The sequence below is a fragment of the Zalophus californianus genome, chromosome 2, assembly GCF_009762305.2.
Source record: "Zalophus californianus isolate mZalCal1 chromosome 2, mZalCal1.pri.v2, whole genome shotgun sequence".
Classification (NCBI taxonomy): Eukaryota; Metazoa; Chordata; class Mammalia; order Carnivora; family Otariidae; genus Zalophus; species Zalophus californianus.
Genome location: NC_045596.1, coordinates 19,020,531 through 19,039,644, shown reverse-complemented (window position 1 = coordinate 19,039,644; position 19,114 = coordinate 19,020,531). Strand labels below are relative to the sequence as shown.

Sequence of the window (19,114 nt, the reverse complement as noted above, 5' to 3'; positions counted from 1 at the left end):
TTCAATAAATATGCAATATTTAATAACTAATTCTGCATTAACTTTATCTACTGAGGTCATTGTATCTTGTTGCTCATCTTTTCAACTTTTGATTATCTTCACCTGTTCCCTTTCACTGACCCTAATGTTGTTCTCTCTTTGGCATGCTCATATATGAAGTTATATATTTTCTTTGTGGCAAAAATCCCTCTAATTCCCCCATAAAACTGAACATACACTGTTTGGGGTGTGGGTATGGGATTTACTAAATCCAGGTAGAAAAATCTCCTCTTTGATACTCTCAACAACAGCTCCTTCTACATTACTACACATTCTGGAGGTTAAGCACTCCCCAGTAAGCATGTTCTATGTTATCTTTTTGATTCTCTGTCCATTTCATTGTTGAGGAAAAAGCTATATGTTGATGCTAGCTCTGTGGTGGACCCTGGGTTCGAAGCATGTCTGTCTGATGAGAAATGAGGTCTCTCTCCTGAAGCCTGAATTTTAAAGATAATAGTCAACATCTGTTATGTTAAATAGGTTTCATTTCACTTGCCAAGTGTCGTTGATTGGTTATTGGCTGCCCGGAGCATTGTGTTGAGGAGGATTCCAAGGCCAAGTCTGTACTCAGTGAAGATGTCACGATCAATTAATGATGTCTGCCAGAGATGCAGCAAGGGGGTGGACAGGGTGGAAACATACAGGTTGTTGATTCGTTGATCCTTGGTGTACAGGCTTAATCCACATGGTTCAGGCCAAGGAAATGGATCAAGCTGTTGCCCAGGACTTTCTGGTGTCTTCTTTTTCTTTACTCTCACAAATTCTCGTGAAATTTTTCCAAACATTTAAGCACAAATGTAAAGAGTCAACAAAATCCTGAGACCTCCAGAATAATCCCTCTGCCCCATCTGCGGAGTCTTTGGGAAACAGGAGGGATGAGACAGGAAGTTTGCTTTATTAGGTATTGCCAGCTGGTCTGACTTTGTGAGTGTCCTAAACTAGCTCATTTTGACTGATAAAAAAAAAACTTCTTTTCTACAGGTGTAAAACCTAATTTGATTTCAAAATAGCTGTTAGTAAAGCAAGATGAGAGGAGAGAATGCTCTTTTGGCAGAAGGCATTTAAATCTATTGCATATGGAGATTTTCAGAGTGCTAGACTTTTTTTTCTGAAATGGAAGTGGCAAAGCAATGTCAGCTCAACTAGATGATGGTTTTAGCCAGCAGACACGAAGAAATTTGGTTAGGGACCAAAGTGGCTGACCCCAAAATTTCACGTATGTGTATATGTATGCATACATGTAGACTGTTTTCAAAGTTATTACTGTAAAAGTAATAAAAAGCAATATAACTATTTTATAACTCATTAGAGAAACAAGAAGAACCAAATAATCAGCAGTTTCATCACCCTAACACACAAGGTCTTAGATGTTGTCTTCCGTTGGTATTGTATTTTCCTCATGGTTTTAATGATAGAAGATGGGTGATTGGGTGCCGTTTATTTTTCGCTTTGTTTTGCCTTGGCTTAAGCTGGCAGTCATTCAGACCGTACTTTGGTGGACTTGTGCTTAAGAACCCGCTCATTAACCAATCAATTTGTAATTTCTTTTATGTGGACTTTTATATTATTACCGTTTTTGGATTTCCCATTTAAAAATTCATTTTGCTGGACAGAATATTGACAGACAGCATACGTTTACTGTACCCTTTTGGTATATGTGTCTTTTGTATGTGACTTATCTTGGGGGAAATAAACCAAAGCAAAATATGAGCAGTAGTTGGTAATTTTAAAAGGAAAACCCTAGCATGAGAGAACTGGAAAGTGATTGTGACAGGTCATATAATCCATTCCTGAGCCCGAGGAACCCAAGAAAGGGAGACCCCACAAATTCTCTTTACAGCTCATTCCAATGTTTGGCAACTCTTACTGTCAGGGATTTCTTCCATATTTCAACTATATCCTTCATTTTCTTTTTTTGATCTCATTCTTCTCGACCCAACATCTGGAAAGATCAGTCCTTTGTTTCTGAGTTACCTTCTTGGGAAATAGTACTATTCAAATTTCTCATAAGCCAAGGATAACAAAGCACTTTCCTCTCCCATATCGGCTTGCGGGGGGTTGGTGATGGTTGCCTGGAGAGACAGTTTTCCCCTACCCCCCCAACCCTGACCCCTGCTCCTGCCCCAGCAATGTGGGAAAGTGCATGGGCACCAATTAATATCTTCCATGAGCAAGAGTTGGGGAATTAAGCAGATGTCATAAGAATGCTCTGAAGCTTTTCTGTGAGGCCAGTTTTTCCCCCAGGAATCAGGGGTGATAAAGGACATACTGAAAAAGGAGTAAAGGCAGAGGCACCTGCAGTCAGGGCAGCCTGGGGTGATGGCCTCCAGAGTACTGAGCAGGGTGTGAGAGGTTCCTCCCTGGGACCATTAACACTTCAGCGGCTGGCTCCTCTGGACCTCCAGAGAGTCCTGGGGAAGTTGAAGGCCTGAGGAGGGCCCGAGAGGAGCTTTTATAACAAAACATTCTCACTAGCAGAGCAGTAACAGTTCATACTTAGTATCAGCCCGTCCTGTGATCTCTTGACACCCACTCCAAGTTCTTGAGGCATAAAATCTAGGAGAGCGGTAAGCCACAGGCCTCTCTGCCCAGTCCTTCTTTTTGGGTAAGTGTTTAAGCAAATTAGAAACTCATCTTCTCATTGTTTCTCCTTAAGAAATATTTCAATTAACATGTGACCTAAGAAAAATCCCACTGTCAAAGAAACTCTAAAGCAAGTCACAGAGCAGTAGATTCTGTAAAATGTTATAAACTATTAAAAAACAAACAAACCAACCCTGCTGAAGTCATTGGGTGGATTGTGGAACACACACACGCACATACACACACACACACACACACACACACACACACAGCGGAGGAGTCATCATTTATCAGAATCATTCAATTAAACAAACAAACCCAAAAGAGAGCTCTTCAAAGAAAATCGTTTTATGGCACATCATGAAAAACCAAACCAAACCAAACTTGTCTCTGACTTTTTTTTTTTTTTAATAAAAGGGCTGTTTAAAAAGATGACTGTGGAGTGTGTAGCACTTCTCCCCGATTTGCGGTGCAGAAGTGCGTGTGAGTGATGCAGAGGTACTTGTTTATTATAGAACACATTTCAATGCAGTAATCATAAATATTGCTAAGGTTGTGCTCTGTTGAAATATGACCTACATACTCTTGATTGTTTGTGTTACGTGATTTGTCTGACACCCATTACATTCCGGGTAATAGCAGCCATTTTTTGCTCTGCACAGCAGGCTCTTTTGACAAAAGAAAATAGGCAGTAATAAAAAAGCTATAGTCTGAATTACATTCTGCACAGTGCTGCACTGCTGAGAGTTTGTGCAAGTGTGTTAACAATGCTCTGAACTGCCTCTTGTCAGCCTTCAGCCTGTAATGGCCATCTGTCCTCACATAAATCTGTCAAAACCTGCTAAGTTCAAGAGAGAGCATGGAATATACCTTGTACTGTCAACACCAAAATGTACACATTCCCCAGAAAATCAACACACAGGAAATAATCCGGAGGTTATGGGAGGCATTAGCACTGTTGATTTAAGCTTGTGGGGTGAAATTGAGAGTCTGGCCATTAGAGGGAAGATGAGCAAAGGTAGCGGCATTAAGGAATTGAGTATTGACTGTCCTCCGAATGCCAGGGACTGAGTTCTGGCTGGGGGACATGGGAGAGATCCAATTAGCTCAGGTGCAGCAAAGGGTCCCTTGTCCCATCAGTGGCTCTTAAAAGTTTGACACTACGTTAAAAAGAAAAGAAGAGCAAGTTCTTCTTACACTTTTGTTTTGCTTTTGCTTTCTTTGTTTTGCTTTGGGTCTCCACTCTAATCTAGAAATAGATTTTCAATTAGGCGCTGGTGGTTCTGTCCCTGAGATTTCTTGGTCTTGCTTGGAGGTATTCTCTGAATAAAGACATTTCAGTAAACAGCAAAAAGTTTAGGGAATTATCTGAATTGTTTTTCCCTTACCCACGTACTCACTAATCCTAAAATAACTTCAATCCATTAGGCAAGTATTATTTTTTTTAACAAAGTGTGCCAACAGAAATTTACAGCCCTGCTATTTTCACTCATAGGGTATATTTGGTTATCTCAGTGTTTCTGTAAATTTTAAGCACATGCGCAAGAACATGTACTTAACTTCAAGTTTTGAAGATTTGCCCATTTATTAAAAGGGACCACGAAGTCCCTGATGTATCCACATCTGGTGTATGATCCAGCACTTAATAGGTGTTCAGTGAATGTCTGTTCCCATTGCTACAGGCTGCCTAAAATGTGAAGAAGGTAAAAGGCTGGGCTTTTAACTAAAACAAACAAACAAACAAACAAACAACAATCAGGGTGTCGCCACTCCCAATAGGAACTTGAGAATCAGTTATTTAAGCGATAATGAGCTTAGGTATTAGGACAAGGGTTTCAGATGTTCAAGACTAAAAAGAATTTCTATATTTAAAATCCCTAGATAGCTGAGCTATTTTTAGAACTAGTCTCTCTTTAATAGTGGCCTAATTTGGTGTTTCTGAAGTTTAGGGTTTCTTTTTATATGTCTAGAATGTCAGTCAAAATACATGTAACTGAGAACAAGGCAATGTGCGGCACGAACATGGCAGGACAGATGCTCTCCATATGTGGTCCATGAACCACCTCATTAAAAATGTTTGACCGGCTTCCCAAGTTATTCTTGGGCCGCTGAAATGTAAGGAGAATCTAGAAAAAAAAATTTTAAAGATTTTATTTATTTATTTGACAGAGAGAGAGAGAGTGCACTCACAAGCAGGGGGAGCAGGAGAGGGAGAGGAAGAAGCAGATTCCCTGCTGAGCAGGGAGCCCAATGTGGGGCTTGCTCCATGACCTGAACCAAAGGCAGATGCTTAACTAACTGAGCCACCCAGGCGTTCCTAGGGGGAAAAAAATAAATGAGTAAGAATTTTTGCAAAAATAAGTCCAGGCAACATTTCCACTAAGAGCATATAATCTATTTGGAGAGACAAGATAAAACATACATTCAAAACGAGATGAGCAAGAACATATAGCATTATCCAGTAAGTATCAAACGAGTGATCCTGGCAGTAAATTATTAGGAAAGTAAAAACTACCCTAGTTTGGGAACCATGAAAAGATTTATGGAATTGGATTTTAGGATGTCAAATGTTGTTTCCCCCAATCAAGGGCTATGTCATTTGGAATATTTGGCTGTTATTTGCTCAGCAAAGAGAGATTATTCATCATTTCTTTGAGCATCTTAACCTGCTATGAGAAATATCTAAGAATCTGTCATTTCTTTGGGGGCGGGGTTATTAGTATCTTTACATTTGTTGTAATGGCAATTGAAAGTAGCATGCGGTAGAAATCAGCGTTATGACGGGGCAGTGCAAAAGGTAAAGGAAACGAGGGAAAAAAGAGAGAGAGAAAGGAGAAAGATTAATTATATAGGAAATTCTTAATGGAGGAAAAGACATACTTGTCCACGAAAGAGAGGACAAAAGGAGAGTGTGCCTCAGTGACACAGATGTTTCCTTCAATAATATGTCACCTCCTGGTTCTCTTCCAGCGAAGAGTGCCTGACTGCTAATTGAGGAAGCTTTGCTGGGACCCTGATGTGTCCCTTCACTTTGTGTTTATATTTTCCTGTCTTTCTGAACTTTTCTGGGATGGATTTCCAGAGTCAAATTACTTCGCATTTTTGTAGCTTTTCTCTCCTCATTTAAGGAGCATTAGCTATGCATAATAAAAATTGCCAAATATTAGTTGTAAACTATTTTATTATAGAGGAAATATTAATATCAATTTCTTTCATCTCTTTATTATAAAGAGGCAGTATCTTCCTGTTCATACCAAAATTTCAAGTGGCTTTCTGTGACCTACTTGGTTATGTGTGTGTGTGTATATACATACGTATATATATATTTTTTTTTCCTTACTCCAGCAAGGTTAGATTTCTCTGCCATTTCCTTGAAATGTGCAGTTGCCTTAAGTCTAACCCCAGGCTTGTTAGCAGACTTGAAGTTCTTTTCTGCTGAATAGCCTTCACCCATCCTCCTAAATAGAAAGTGTGTTGTAAACTCAAATATTCCCTTGTAAGCATAAAGTCATTTGAACTTCAGCCTGCCCTTCTTCAAAGTTCCTTGGGCTCTGGAGCCACTTCCCAGTTACCCTCCCTCCGTGTAAAGGGATGTGTAGAACTTTCTCCGGGGTAAAACAGAGAGGAGGCAAACTGTAATTCACAGACTCTCCCATGACAGCATCTGATGGAATTTTTCTGCTCTTCCGTAGAAGAGGACGAAAGGCACCCACTGACGGGGTTTCTCTCGTCTCCCTTTTTTCCCCCACATTTTTAATGAGTTGGTTGCTGATGTGTGGATCCATCGCAATCCCTCAGCCTCATCCCCCGCCCTGATGTTGTGCTCTAAATAAAACGGTCCACTGGCGCTGCAATATTTAGTGTTCCTGTTCATTTAGGTTTCTGTTGCAGAACCATATTTTAGACAGAATGTATTAGTTATGCTTACAAGAAAGTATTATACCTACATTAGCCATGGTTTACCAAGTTAATGAACTGTGGAGACAATCACTGCCATCAAGTTGCAGAGTTGTCTCGTTCCCTGCCTTGGTCTGTCCTGTTTTTCTGAACTTAACTTTGAAGTTGTCTCTGTCACTCTGAACCTGCCCCACATTTGCTATCATCCCATCTTTTTTTTTCCTTTTTCTTTTTCCTTTCTTTCTTTTCTTTTTTCTCTCTTTCTTTTTTTTTTTTTTTTTTTAAGTTGCCTAGTTCTTGGGCTCCAAGGGTAGATATCCTTGATCGGAGAACAACTTCTGAGCCACTCGTATGCTCCGCAGGCTTCTTTGCAGACGAATGCTACCAAAGCTACTCTGTGATTCCCCTGGGCCATGCTGTTAATTCACCGTAAGGCAGACAGATGACGCCCTTGGAAATGTGAGCTTTGGTAATGCCTGGTGCTGTGGAGGCCGGTAGGGAGGCGTGAACGTTTTCTGGGAAGCGAGATCTGTTAGCATGGGCGTTTAAAACCCAAAGCATCACGGATTTCCCTGCTGCCCGGCGGTAGTGAGATCCATCTTTTCTTGGGGACAGAAGCCGAGGGGGCGAAAGGTGCTTTTTCAGGTCTTGTCATGAATTTCATTTCCTTCTTTCTCACCCTTGTCTGAAATCCTGGAAAAGTTAAGGAACCATATCTTGGCATTTAACAGCATTATCTCCATCTCTCCCCCCCCTTGTTGTTGTTTGTTTGTTTGTTTGTTTTTTCCCCTTTTGACCTTCAGGCCTAACTCCACCCACAACTCCTCCTCATAAAGCCAACCAAGATAATCCTTTCAGGACTTCTCCAAAGCTGAAGTCCTCTTGCAAGACTGTGGTACCTCCGCCGTCGAAGAAGCCCCGGAGCAGTGAGCCCTCTGGCGCCCTAGGCAGTAACTCCACCAAGAAAGGGCCCGAGCAGTCTGAGTTGTACGCACAACTCAGCAAGACCTCCGTGCTCACCAGTGGCCACGAGGAAAGGAAGACCAAGCGGCCCAGTCTACGGCTGTTTGGTGACCATGACTATTGTCAGTCGATTAATTCCAAAACGGAAATACTCATTAATATATCACAGGAGCTCCAAGACTCTAGACCACTAGAATATAAAGATGCCTCCTCCGACTGGCAGGGGCAGATTTGTTCTTCCACAGATTCAGACCAGTGCTACCTGAGAGAGACTTCGGAGGCGGGCAAGCAGGTCTCTCCTTGCAGCACCAGGAAACAGCTCCAAGACCAGGAAATCCGAGCTGAGCTGAACAAGCACTTCGGTCATCCCAGTCAAGCTGTTTTTGACGACGAAGCAGACAAGACCAGTGAACTGAGGGACAGTGATTTCAGTAATGAACAATTCTCCAAACTACCTATGTTTATAAATTCAGGACTAGCCATGGATGGCCTATTTGATGACAGCGAAGATGAAAGTGATAAACTGAGCTACCCTTGGGATGGCACGCAATCCTATTCATTGTTCGATGTGTCGCCTTCTTGCTCTTCTTTTAACTCTCCATGTAGAGATTCCGTGTCACCACCCAAATCCTTATTTGCTCAAAGACCCCAAAGGATGCGCTCTCGTTCAAGGTCCTTTTCTCGACACAGGTCGTGTTCCCGATCACCATATTCCAGGTCAAGATCAAGGTCCCCAGGCAGCAGATCGTCTTCAAGGTAAACCTTGTCAATGCCCACCCGAAGTGTAAGGTCCAAAAAAGCAAGCCTTCAAAAGCCACAGACAGCCCCAGCCCCTCTCACCAGGCCGTTCCCAGCGCCTCTGGAACTAGCCAGGTTGTTACACCGACAGGCCTCCTCATCTCTTAAATCTGTCAGCCTTGAGCACAAGTGCCTTGAGCCAGTCGGATCACAGAGAGCAATTTGTAAGAAACTTGCTCATCTAACTTTTTCCATTACCTGGAGAGCTGCCCTGTGCCAGGATAGTTGAGATCCATGCAAGATAAAGCTGACAGTGTACCAGACTGGCGCTCGGTGTTAACATCAATAAGAGAGGCTGGGAGAGAACACATCACTCCCAGACCTCTGAGCTGACTAGATGATCACAAACTGTCACCGGGAAATCTCACCAGTAGCTAGGAAGAAAAAAAGCCGCTTTATGTCCTACGGTGTCTCCAAGGCATGCCTAGTTGGGCCGATAAAGCGGGGTTAAGCGGCAGTTGCAAATGCCCTTTTTGTTTTTCCTCTCGCTCGCAGATCTTGCTACTACTATGAGTCGAGCCACTGCAGACACCGCGTGCACCGAAATTCTCCTCTGTGCGCAAGATCACGTTCCAGGTCGCCCTACAGCCGCAGGCCCAGGTAAGGAGGCAGGTGGTTTTCCTTGCGCTCCTCCTCTCCCCCCTCCCCTAGACGACACGAGTTAGCTCACACCCCGCCCCCTCCCCAGTTCGCGATTCACTGTGCTTGTCTAAACGGAGGCGGTTGACTTAATGATGAAGTTATGTTCCCCAGGTATGACAGCTACGAGGAATATCAGCATGAGAGGCTGAAGAGGGAAGAATACCGCAGAGAGTATGAGAAGCGGGAGTCTGAGAGGGCCAAACAAAGGGAGAGGCAGAGGCAGAAGGCAATTGTAAGCAGCTTGGAGCTCACTTTTGCTTTAAAGGAGGGTTTGTTTCTTTCTTTCTTTCTTTCTCTCTTTCTTTCCTCTTCCCTTCCCTCCCTCTCCCTCCCTCCTCTCTCTCTCTTTTTCTTTCTTTCTTTCTTTCTTTCTTTCTTTCTTTCTTTCTTTCTTTCTTTCTTTCTTTCTTTTTCTTTCTTTCTTTCTTTCTTTCTTTCTCTTCTTTCTTTCTTTCTCTTCTTTCTTTCTCTCTTCTAGATTAGAAAATAAACTAAAGCTAAGGCTTTGTTAGAATATGCAATATTCCGTACCCTATTGACCTGAAAACACCAGTGGGTCCCCAATACCTCTTGGCACAGATTATGGGGAAACAAAATGTTAAATGACTGTATGTTCTTATTCATCCTTCATAAATCTCATTCATCTGGAAGCTCATTTGCTGTTTTCCACTTTTGTTTTCTAAAATGGAGGGAGCAGGTTTTTTTTTTTTTTTTTTTTTTTTTGGTCAAATACTAGTTCCATTGGGTCCGACGATGAGGTTTTTGGACTGTTCTCCACTGCATTTTTGTTGGAGTGGGAGATGAGGCAGTATCAGTGTTTGGTTTCAGTTTTTGTCTTTTGGGCAGACGTTAGAAGTGGATTGTCCATGAAGGGACTGGCCTCAAGTTAGATTTGAAGGAGGCAGGAGAGGAAGACGGGCTAAAGAGTCATCATTTTGGACTCATGCTGGGTCAGCGTCTCACTGGGTAGTTGACACATCCACATTTCTCATGAACTGCTTTGCAATAATCCCTTCCATATTTCGGGACTACTTACTGCAGGGTACCACATTTCCTTGACATACAGACATTACTGGTTCTTCGGTCTAAAGATCCAGATTATGTTGAACTTGTTTGTTCTCTGTGGGTCAGTAGTTTCTCAGCACCTGCTCACAAACAGGTAGACCTTACCCCACTTCCCTCCTATTGCTTATCAACCTAGAACTCCGATGGCAGAAACCCATCGCTCCACTGTCAGTCTTGTTCATGGCAGACATTCCTAATCAATTGTGGAATTCTTCCCACAGAGCCCTCAGGGAAGCTTTGGGTCTCTCCCAACTCAGTGCTTCAGGGAGTGGCACCGCTTTTGTTCACTTCAGCTGCCTATGTGTGCTAGCTCCTAACAATTTCATTTCAACTAGATCAGCTTTTCACCTACCTTACATAGAAAGTAACCAACATTTAGGGAAATGACTTTTAACTGCAAAGGGTAAATATATATAGTGCCTCTAAGAAAACCTACTACCATCCACAAAATCTTCAAAAACTTGCATAAGAGAACTGACCGATGGAGTCAAAATCAAGCAGTGGCCAGCAGTTATCAACTAGAGGGAAAAGGTGAACTGAGAGGCTTGCTCATCACAGGCACTCAAGGAAAAAGAAGGGAGAAGTAATTGAATACTTAGGCTAAAAGTCTAGGGTGTTTGCTGTCCTTTAACGTTGAGTCTACCTAAGACTGAATCAAAAGTCTTGTGCAAATTACAACACTTTTCCTCATTTTTCTCAACTTTCAAATGAGCTGTGATATTAAGAGCTGCCAGAGTGTCATCAGTTAACACTTAAGACTAATGAAAATTAAAAATTCAATTTTTCTAATTTTGCTCTATTTAATTAATAGCCTGTTCAATAATTATAATAACTCACATTTATATAATGCCATATAGCTTACAAAACCTTTTAATACGGCACATTACAGTTAATCTTTACAAAAGAGAATCATGTTGAGCAAGCATCTAGGAAAATAGTTATTTCAGTGTTTGCACATTCATATTTTATAAAATCCTTCATATTTCTTCCCAAAAGTAGCACTTTGAAGAGAGCGATTAATAGTTTCATCATGTATTTGCTCATTTGGGCAAAATACACCACTATACCCAAAGGTGTAGATAAATGTAGCTATTGGCATGTGCTTCTTTTCTTTCTTCCAAAGATAATTTAGTGCCAGATACTTAAGGAAAGCACATAAAGGGAGGGAGGGATCTTTTCATTAGTTGACTCTTTCCAAAACATCAAATAGTGTGATTGGTCAACATTCCATAGTTGATGCCTGCATCAAAAGCAACCTTGAGGTCACTAGCCCCAGACTAAAAGCAGATACCTCCTGCCTTTCCTTTGTGTCACAAATGTTGACCAGTTCTTTAGTTAATTCTTTGAGTAAGCCAGTCTATCAGTTCTCTCTCAAAGAGGGCTTATATAGTACAATTGTCAGGTTGGCTTACATTGTCATTATAAATTAAGCATTTGTCAGAATTTTTGCTTTGATTTTTTTTTTTGGTTTTGTTTTGGAAAAAGAGATTAAAACAACAACAACAACAGCAGCACCCCCAAAACTAGGACATAGAGATTATTTACTTTACCAACACAGTGAACTATAGTTAATAAGAACTTAATATAAAGATTTAGGACTTACTCTTAAACTAATCCCCTCTTGGACAATGATATGCTATTTCTGCTTAACATAAGTGAAAACTCATGAGCCTTTATGTGACAGACATTTGCTAGGTGCTTGGGATGTAAAATTAGGTAAGACCTGGTCCAGGCATCCAGAGAGCTTCAAGTCTACTGACAGATAAAGATAAGCAAACAAGCCATAGGGTGTGTTAAGTGCTATTGCAGAAGGTAATCTCAGGTACTCTGTGGCAAATGGGGGGACACCTAGATCTGAGAGTGATGGAGGGCATCTGTAGGGAAGGTGAAATTGATCTGAAATTGAAAGAGAAGGAGGGCAAAGTTTTCTACCGCTCTGCTGTGCTATATGGTAGCCGGGGGCACACAGCCAATGCAACTAGCTCTGAATTAAGATGCACTAATAAATGTGATTGGACTTTGAAGACTTAGTTCAAAAGAAAAGTGTAAAATGCCTCATTAATACTTTTTATATCAATGACCAGTTGAAATGATAATATTTTGGATGTACTGAGCTAAAGAAAATACATTATTAAGTTTTCTGTTTCTTTTTACTTTTTTAAATGTGTCTCCTAGAAAATTTAAAATTGTATATGCTGCATTATATTTTTACTGGGCATTGCTATTCTAGGCAGAAGCTAGAGCTCACACTAAGTCCTTGGACAAGAGCAAGGTATATTGGGAAACTGCTAGTCATTTAACCAGCATACTGGGGCACAGGAGCAACAGAAAGTGAGTCTGGAAGGGAATGAGTCTGGAAGGGAATGAATCTGGAAGGGAATGAGCAACAGGAAATGAATCTTAGGGATCTGGCTTCTGTGGCCGTATGGAAGCCAGATCCCTAAAGTGTCCTACAAGTCATGATAAAGATTTTGAAGTCTACCTTGAAAGCATAGTGGAATCACTTAATGAGTTTACCCACGGGAAGATTTTCTGATCGATTTCCTCCTCAAGATGATCTGCTTTCTTGTGTCACAGTGCATTTGCAAAATGTATTTTTATGGAGTTGGGCACAGAGATACATGCAATGGGTTTTGACTCATTTGACTGGATTAGCTTGCAATGTCATTCACGAAACAGCTAAAGGAAATAGGACGGTCCACCCAAGTTGGTTGGATAGGTGATTTCCATTCATATTTTTGAGACACCCTTAAAGTACTGAACAAGTAGCAAATTATGTTCAGAATATCTAGGATACGGTGCTGGTTATCTATTAATTCAGATCCATCATATAATGAGAGGACTAGCAAAGTAGAGGCTCAAAAAGGAAATGAAAAACAATATTAAAATCATCTAATAATTGATATTTTACAAAATTACAGTAGTCTTTGCCACCTTTGTCTTGTGGTCTATATTGCTTTCATTTTGAGTTCCATAAGGAGATGGTTTAGGAGGTCTATATACTTTTCATTGCTTATGCATCTAAAAATCTTTATCCAGACCAGCCTGAGTGCAGCAAATCTGAGAATTAAGAGAAGACTAATAATTAGTAGCTACTGACACAGAATCTTACATTGTGGTTGACCATTGCCATTGTTCTGGGTGCTCCTTTCCTCTATTTTCCACTGAAATTCTTTCTCAAGAACCACTTCACCCCCTGCCTTCCTCAGCCTCCTAGGCTTGCAGTCATTCAGGTTAATTGGAACTCTGCAAGCCAGGGTTTGGTACTTTATGTCTAAACTGTTGCTGCTCTCATTTCTTTCTTTCTTTCTTTCTTTCTTTCTTTCTTTTTTTTTTTTTTTTAAGATTTTATTTATTTGACAGAGAGAGACACAGCAAGGGAGAGAACACAAGCAGGGGGAATGGGAGAGGGAGAAGCAGGCTTCCTGTCAAGCAGGGAGCCCGACGCGGGGCTCAATCCCAGGACCCTGGGATCATGACCTGAGCCGAAGGCAGACGCTTAATGACTGAACCACCCAGGCGCTGCTCTCATTTCTTGGGGAGTTCTAAGTCCAACTCCATTTGTAGTTGGTACAATTTCCTGCCAGAAAACATGATAATGGGATGTTAATTTAAAGGGCAAATCTACACATTAGGATATGGCTCAGTGCTTGAAACCCAAACCAGATGTGCCTGGGCAATGACAGTGCCACTTCATTTCTCTCTTCCCTTCGTCAGCTGGCAGCCCAGGAGCTGGAACTGTGCTTCATCTCAGATAATTATCAGCTTCTTCCAAATGAAAAAAAAAATTGTGTAATTTTTTCATAGTTATTATTTTTGGAGAGAATAGTTTTCTATCCAAACCTCTTTCAAGAGATATTTCCTGTGGGTTAGAATATATGTTCTATAATGAATTGAAGCTCACTGTATAGAAATTATCAGTTTTTTTTTTTCTCCAGTGAAGTTGGGAAAAGCAAGCATTTTATTTACCAATAACAGAACACGTAATATGAATTACAAATTGAAATGGTGTGTTTTTTTAAATTCTTTCATCCCTTTTCTCTTCTACCTCCTTCATTTATTTTTATTTATTTATATTTAAAGATTTTATTTATTTATTTGAGAGAGAGAGAATGAGAGAGAGCACGAGAGGGAAGAGGGTCAGAGGGAGAAGCAGACTCCCTGCTGAGCAGGGAGCCCAATGTGGGACTCGATCCCGGGACTCCAGAATCATGACCTGAGCCAAAGGCAGTCGCTTAACCAACTGAGCCACCCAGGCGCCCCTACCTCCTTCATTTAGACAGAACATATTTTTTTTGTGAAGAATAATGTACTTAATAAATTCTTGCTTCCTTCCATCTACTCCTACTTCATTCTTCCCATTCATCTTCTAGAGGTTACCATTAAAAAAATTTTTTTTTAATTGAAAGTTATCCCACATTCTCTCAGTCTGTAGTTTCCGTGTTTTCTGTCTTTTGAGTATGTTTCCTTGCAGTTACCTCTAAGTAGACTACCCTGGATTTATTCACACTGATCCAGCCTTAGACTCTAAGGAAGAGTACTGAATTAGATAGTGTAATCAATACTAAGAGAAAGAGAGGAAAAAAAAAACCCCACATTTTTTGACATTTTTGTCAAGGTTTTGTCCTTTCCTTCTATCCATATGTGCCTTTTCACAACCATCCGCCCGTCTCACTTTATCTTTCAGATGGAGGATCTCGCTATACCATTCAGCCTCAAATGGCACAGATTTTATCCATTCATCTCACATACAGTATTTGGAATTTCTTTGGAATTTCTGAGGAAGTCACATTGGTAGCTAATCTGGAAATGAATATACATCTTTCATGGCTGAAGTTGACATGCAGATTCCTTAGCGTAGGAGAAAGAATTTTTACATTATCCTGACTTGGAAATGTAGAATAAAAGTTCTGAGAACCAAAATCTAAATTATATCAGGCTGTTCCTTGTTGTTACCTAGCATTGTGAGCATTTTAGGGAGATCACTCATACAGAAGCATCAAGCACACTACTTGGCATATATTAGAATTCAATTAATGTTAATCTCCCTCCTAAATTCCCTTTCTCTTAGTTACATCCCTTCTACCAAGACTAGCTTATCAGTTGATGAGAAACAACCATTGTATGTTTTCCCCAGCTAACTGGGAGGCTCTGTTCTCTTTTTGATAAGGATTTTGGTAATGCAAAGTCAGTTAATTTCAGTTCATTTTTTTCTTTATTTATCCCCCTGTATTTTGATGTAATGATGATTTACTATACCTGTTAATACAATATAAATCTTCAATTTTGTTATCCACCCATCAGCAAACTAGCTTTTGTGAAAATTGAAACTAAAAGATATTTGATGAATGTTCCATCTTCCTCAATAGTGAAAACTGGTCTGAAAATCATTTTTCAAGGAGCTTTTTCCAAAGGTTTAGAGTTCCTCCAAGCCTTTAAGAAGTTGAAAATGTTATTAAGCATTTTGATTTCTTTTCCTTTCATCTCCTGTTTAGAAATTAATGTCTTGAAAAATTGGCTGCAAATGTTAAGGTTTTTTAAAGATATGGAATCTATTCATCTGTCTAATAAAACTGCAACATGTTAAAAATAATCGGTTCCTTGCTAGACATTTTGGCCAATCTTTGAAAGATTTTTGTCTTTGCTTTTAGACCTTCAGATGCCTTTTAGTTTCATTTTTAGCACTAGGAAAACCAAGCACTCTAATCGTTTTCTAAAATGAGAATTTCAGCATGTATTCAATCTCTGATCTTTGTGAGGAAGCAAGACGTGGTTCCATTCCTGTGTTTCATAAAAGGAGATGATAGACAAATAGGTAGTTTATGTGATTGTGCACCAGCCCTTGGGGTTTCTGTTTTTCCCATCTAGATTGTGTCTTCTTTTTACTGCAGAATGTATCAGTATCCGAAAAGGTCCTCTGGTTTATCTTCTTTGTAGGATCATTGTTGCATACAGTTTTGTATAAAGAAGCAATTCAGAGACTGTCCCAGTATGTCTGCATATGGACGTGCATATGGTCGATTTTAGCTTTAACTTCAAATTTCCTTGAATACGTAGGCTGTGTGTATTCCCATAATGGTAGTTGAGCAATTTCTTTGTGATGGTTCAATTTCTTTCTCTCTCTTCTGCATTTCCCTCTCCTTTTTCTTTATACAGTAGTAACCTTCCTAAAAAGGCCCATAAAAAAAAAAAAAAAACTAAACTAAAAAACCATAACACCCATGCAAGCAGGCGCCAGAAAGTTTAGATAACAGTCCCATCCCATTTGGCTGTTTGGCTGGAGCTGGCTGCATAAATAGAATGGAATGTGGTGTTATGACTTCCTTATAACACTGTATAACACTGCCCCAGGATGAGCCTCGCCATCCATTTATATTTATTGATCTCCAGGATGTGCTGGGGTGCTCTGGAACAACACAATTGCAGCCTTCAATTGAGATGACATACAATCTACATGGAAGTGAATCAGGCAGTCAACTCTGTTGGCCCTACTTCACCTAGTCAGTTATTTAGGCCTGATGGCTGGTGTCAGAGGAATTGTGTTTTACTGAATGTTTCACTGGAAGCCCACCTCTGATTTTCAGAAGTGATCTTTAAGACTGAGAGCGCTGCAAACATATAGTTACTCCATTCTTCTTCCACTTAAACTTGTAAAAACAAATCATGGAAATCTTTGTCAATTCACTCAGCTGAGCTACCTGGGCAGGGTTTTCCCTGTGATTAAGCAGCAAACCTGGCTTTCATTCTTCATTCTCTTAGAGAGTCTCAGAGGGTAAGGATTACATGTAGGCATAAGGGTAAGTGTTAAAAATGATTAATTGATTGCTGATTGATCGATTTTTCAACAAATATTCATTGACACTCTGGTATGTTTCAAGTACCCTTAAAATACAGTAGTCAAGAGGACAGATGTGGTTTCTGCTTTCATGAAACTTTCATTGTAGAGGGAGATGGATATTAAATGATGAATTAACTATTAACTATTTAATTACAACTGGGCAGAGAACTATAAAGGAGAAACAGTGTACTGTAAGAACAACGAATAGGAAGCCAGACCTCATCTCAAGTCTCAGAAGAAAATGATTGTTGAGTTCAATGTAATTTTAGACAGTACGTGTATGTTGGTGAAGAGGAAGGAGAGGCAATGTGGGGAGGATCTTACAAGGAGCAAGGGGGCAGCTGGTGCAAAGGCCTTGGAAAAGGAAAGAGTACAGTATATATGAGGGGCTGATAGAAGCTCAGTGTGACTGGAAAACAAAGGGAAGAATGGGAAGTGGGAGCTGAAGCCCATGATGGAGGCAGGTCCAGACCACACAGGGCCTGGTGGGTCTTGTTAATGATTTAGGTCTTCCCTTGAAAGTTATGAGGCCACTGATATGTTTTAGACAGTAACTGACATGATCAGATTCCTGTTCCCTTAGCAAAGATTATTCTGATTGAATTGAAGGAATAGATTAGAGAACGGTAAATAAAGACAGAGAATCCAGGTTAAGAGGCTGTTATGCTAGTCCGGAAAGAGATGCTGGCAGCTTGGGTTAGGGGAGATGTAATAAGAGAGACAGAGCAGAGAGAGAGATATTTAGGAGGTAAAAATCAACAGGGCTTAATGAGTGATTGGATGTGCAGAGGGGACTGAGAGAGAAGAATTGAGGAAGGCACTCAGGTTTTTGTCCTGAATACCTGGCTAGGTGGCATTAACTTGACTGACACAGAACATTGGAGAAAGACCCATAGGGGAGACGGGGGTACTGGAGAGCTGGGTTTTGGGAATGTTGGTCTAGTTTGAAGTGCTCAGAGGACATCCAGCCTGAGATGTCAAGTAGACAGTTGGTAATTTGAGTCTGAGGCTCAGAAGAACTTCTCTGATGAAAACAGAAATATGAGTGTTGCATACGGTAAAAGAAGATGAGGCACAGATGATCAGATCACACAGGGGAGTATATATTATAGATCTGTGGATTTCTTAGTTATGTTTCACAAGTGCTTACTGAATTCTCTTTGCCAGGCCCTTTGCTAAATATTGGGCATGTGAAAAGGAAAGACGTTCAGGAAATAACATAGGGCATCTCTTTGCTTTAAGCCCAAATTACTCTTTACATCATCCAAGGCAGGATACTCTCAGTACATCCAGAGAAAACTCTTGGGCAAGCTGAATCTATGCCTTAGTCCTGTGTTTTCTAGTCTCTGCTCCCACCTAACTGAAACCTTGGCAACCCTAAGTTCACTTCATTCTTGTTTGTTCTTAGTAGGCATAGAGATGAGTTGGTAAGCATGTTCTTTATATTAACTCCATGCGTTCTTGAAAAACTTTCCCTCAGTTTTGAGAGACATCATCACCTTCGGCCTTGTCTTCTTAGAACAACTGATAGAGGATTGCTTCTTATACTAAGAAGGTGGTTTTTTTACTATTTTGTGAAAAAGGAGTCCATCCTTAGGCTATAAGATATTATTTCCATATTTTGTAGGTTATAAATTGCTAATAACTTTCAGATTATGATGATATTGACTCTATTTGTGAAAATTAGGCCACACCCTTCTAGTCTGTTCCTAAAATAAGATTTACTGGCAAAGTGAAATTTATAGCCTCTTTTATAGCTCTCATTCTTCAGAGACCCATGGCTTAAAATAGCCTACATTTTAAAACTGTATTTTTCAAATTATTGTCTTTGGACCACCTGCATCAGAATCACTAGGGTGTGCTTATTAAAAAGGAAGACCATTGAATTGTCTTTTCCAATTTTTTTTAATACTGCTGGGATAAACCCCAATAATTTGCATTTTTAATAAGCACTCCAGGTAATTTTTGTTTATACTAGAGTTTAGAATCATTGTTTTGAGGAATGCCAAAATTTGTACATCTCATTAAGAGAATTCCTGAGTAAAATGAGAAATTAAACAGTTTTGCAAGACGGGTCAGTTTCTTACCAATTGTGAAGATTAAGAATCAAGTCACAAGGGTTACAGCATTTAATAGGGATCGTTCAGCTGTTCAGTGATAAACAGATTGCATTACCCGTATTTCTTTTGGAATATTTCGAAGCTCAGGAGAGAGAAGCACAGAGCTGGGGAGGAAAAGCAGAAGAGAGTGAGCGGCAGAGTAGGGCATGTGGAAGGAAGAGTGAATGCA

At 40.3% G+C, this 19,114-nt stretch overlaps 1 protein-coding gene across 8 annotated transcripts in view; it reads left to right on the top strand.

Annotated features, from left to right (window-relative positions):
- PPARGC1A (PPARG coactivator 1 alpha) overlaps positions 1 to 19,114 on the top strand; it is a 638,991-nt gene that overhangs the window by 609,448 nt on the left and 10,429 nt on the right. For all 8 annotated transcript variants that reach the window (XM_027599464.2, XM_027599469.1, XM_027599466.1 and 5 more), the window contains 3 exons: positions 7,323 to 8,238; positions 8,776 to 8,880; positions 9,034 to 9,154. In XM_027599464.2, the coding sequence (XP_027455265.1) occupies positions 7,323 to 8,238; positions 8,776 to 8,880; positions 9,034 to 9,154 (1,142 nt within the window). The remainder of the gene's footprint in view (positions 1 to 7,322; positions 8,239 to 8,775; positions 8,881 to 9,033; positions 9,155 to 19,114) is intronic.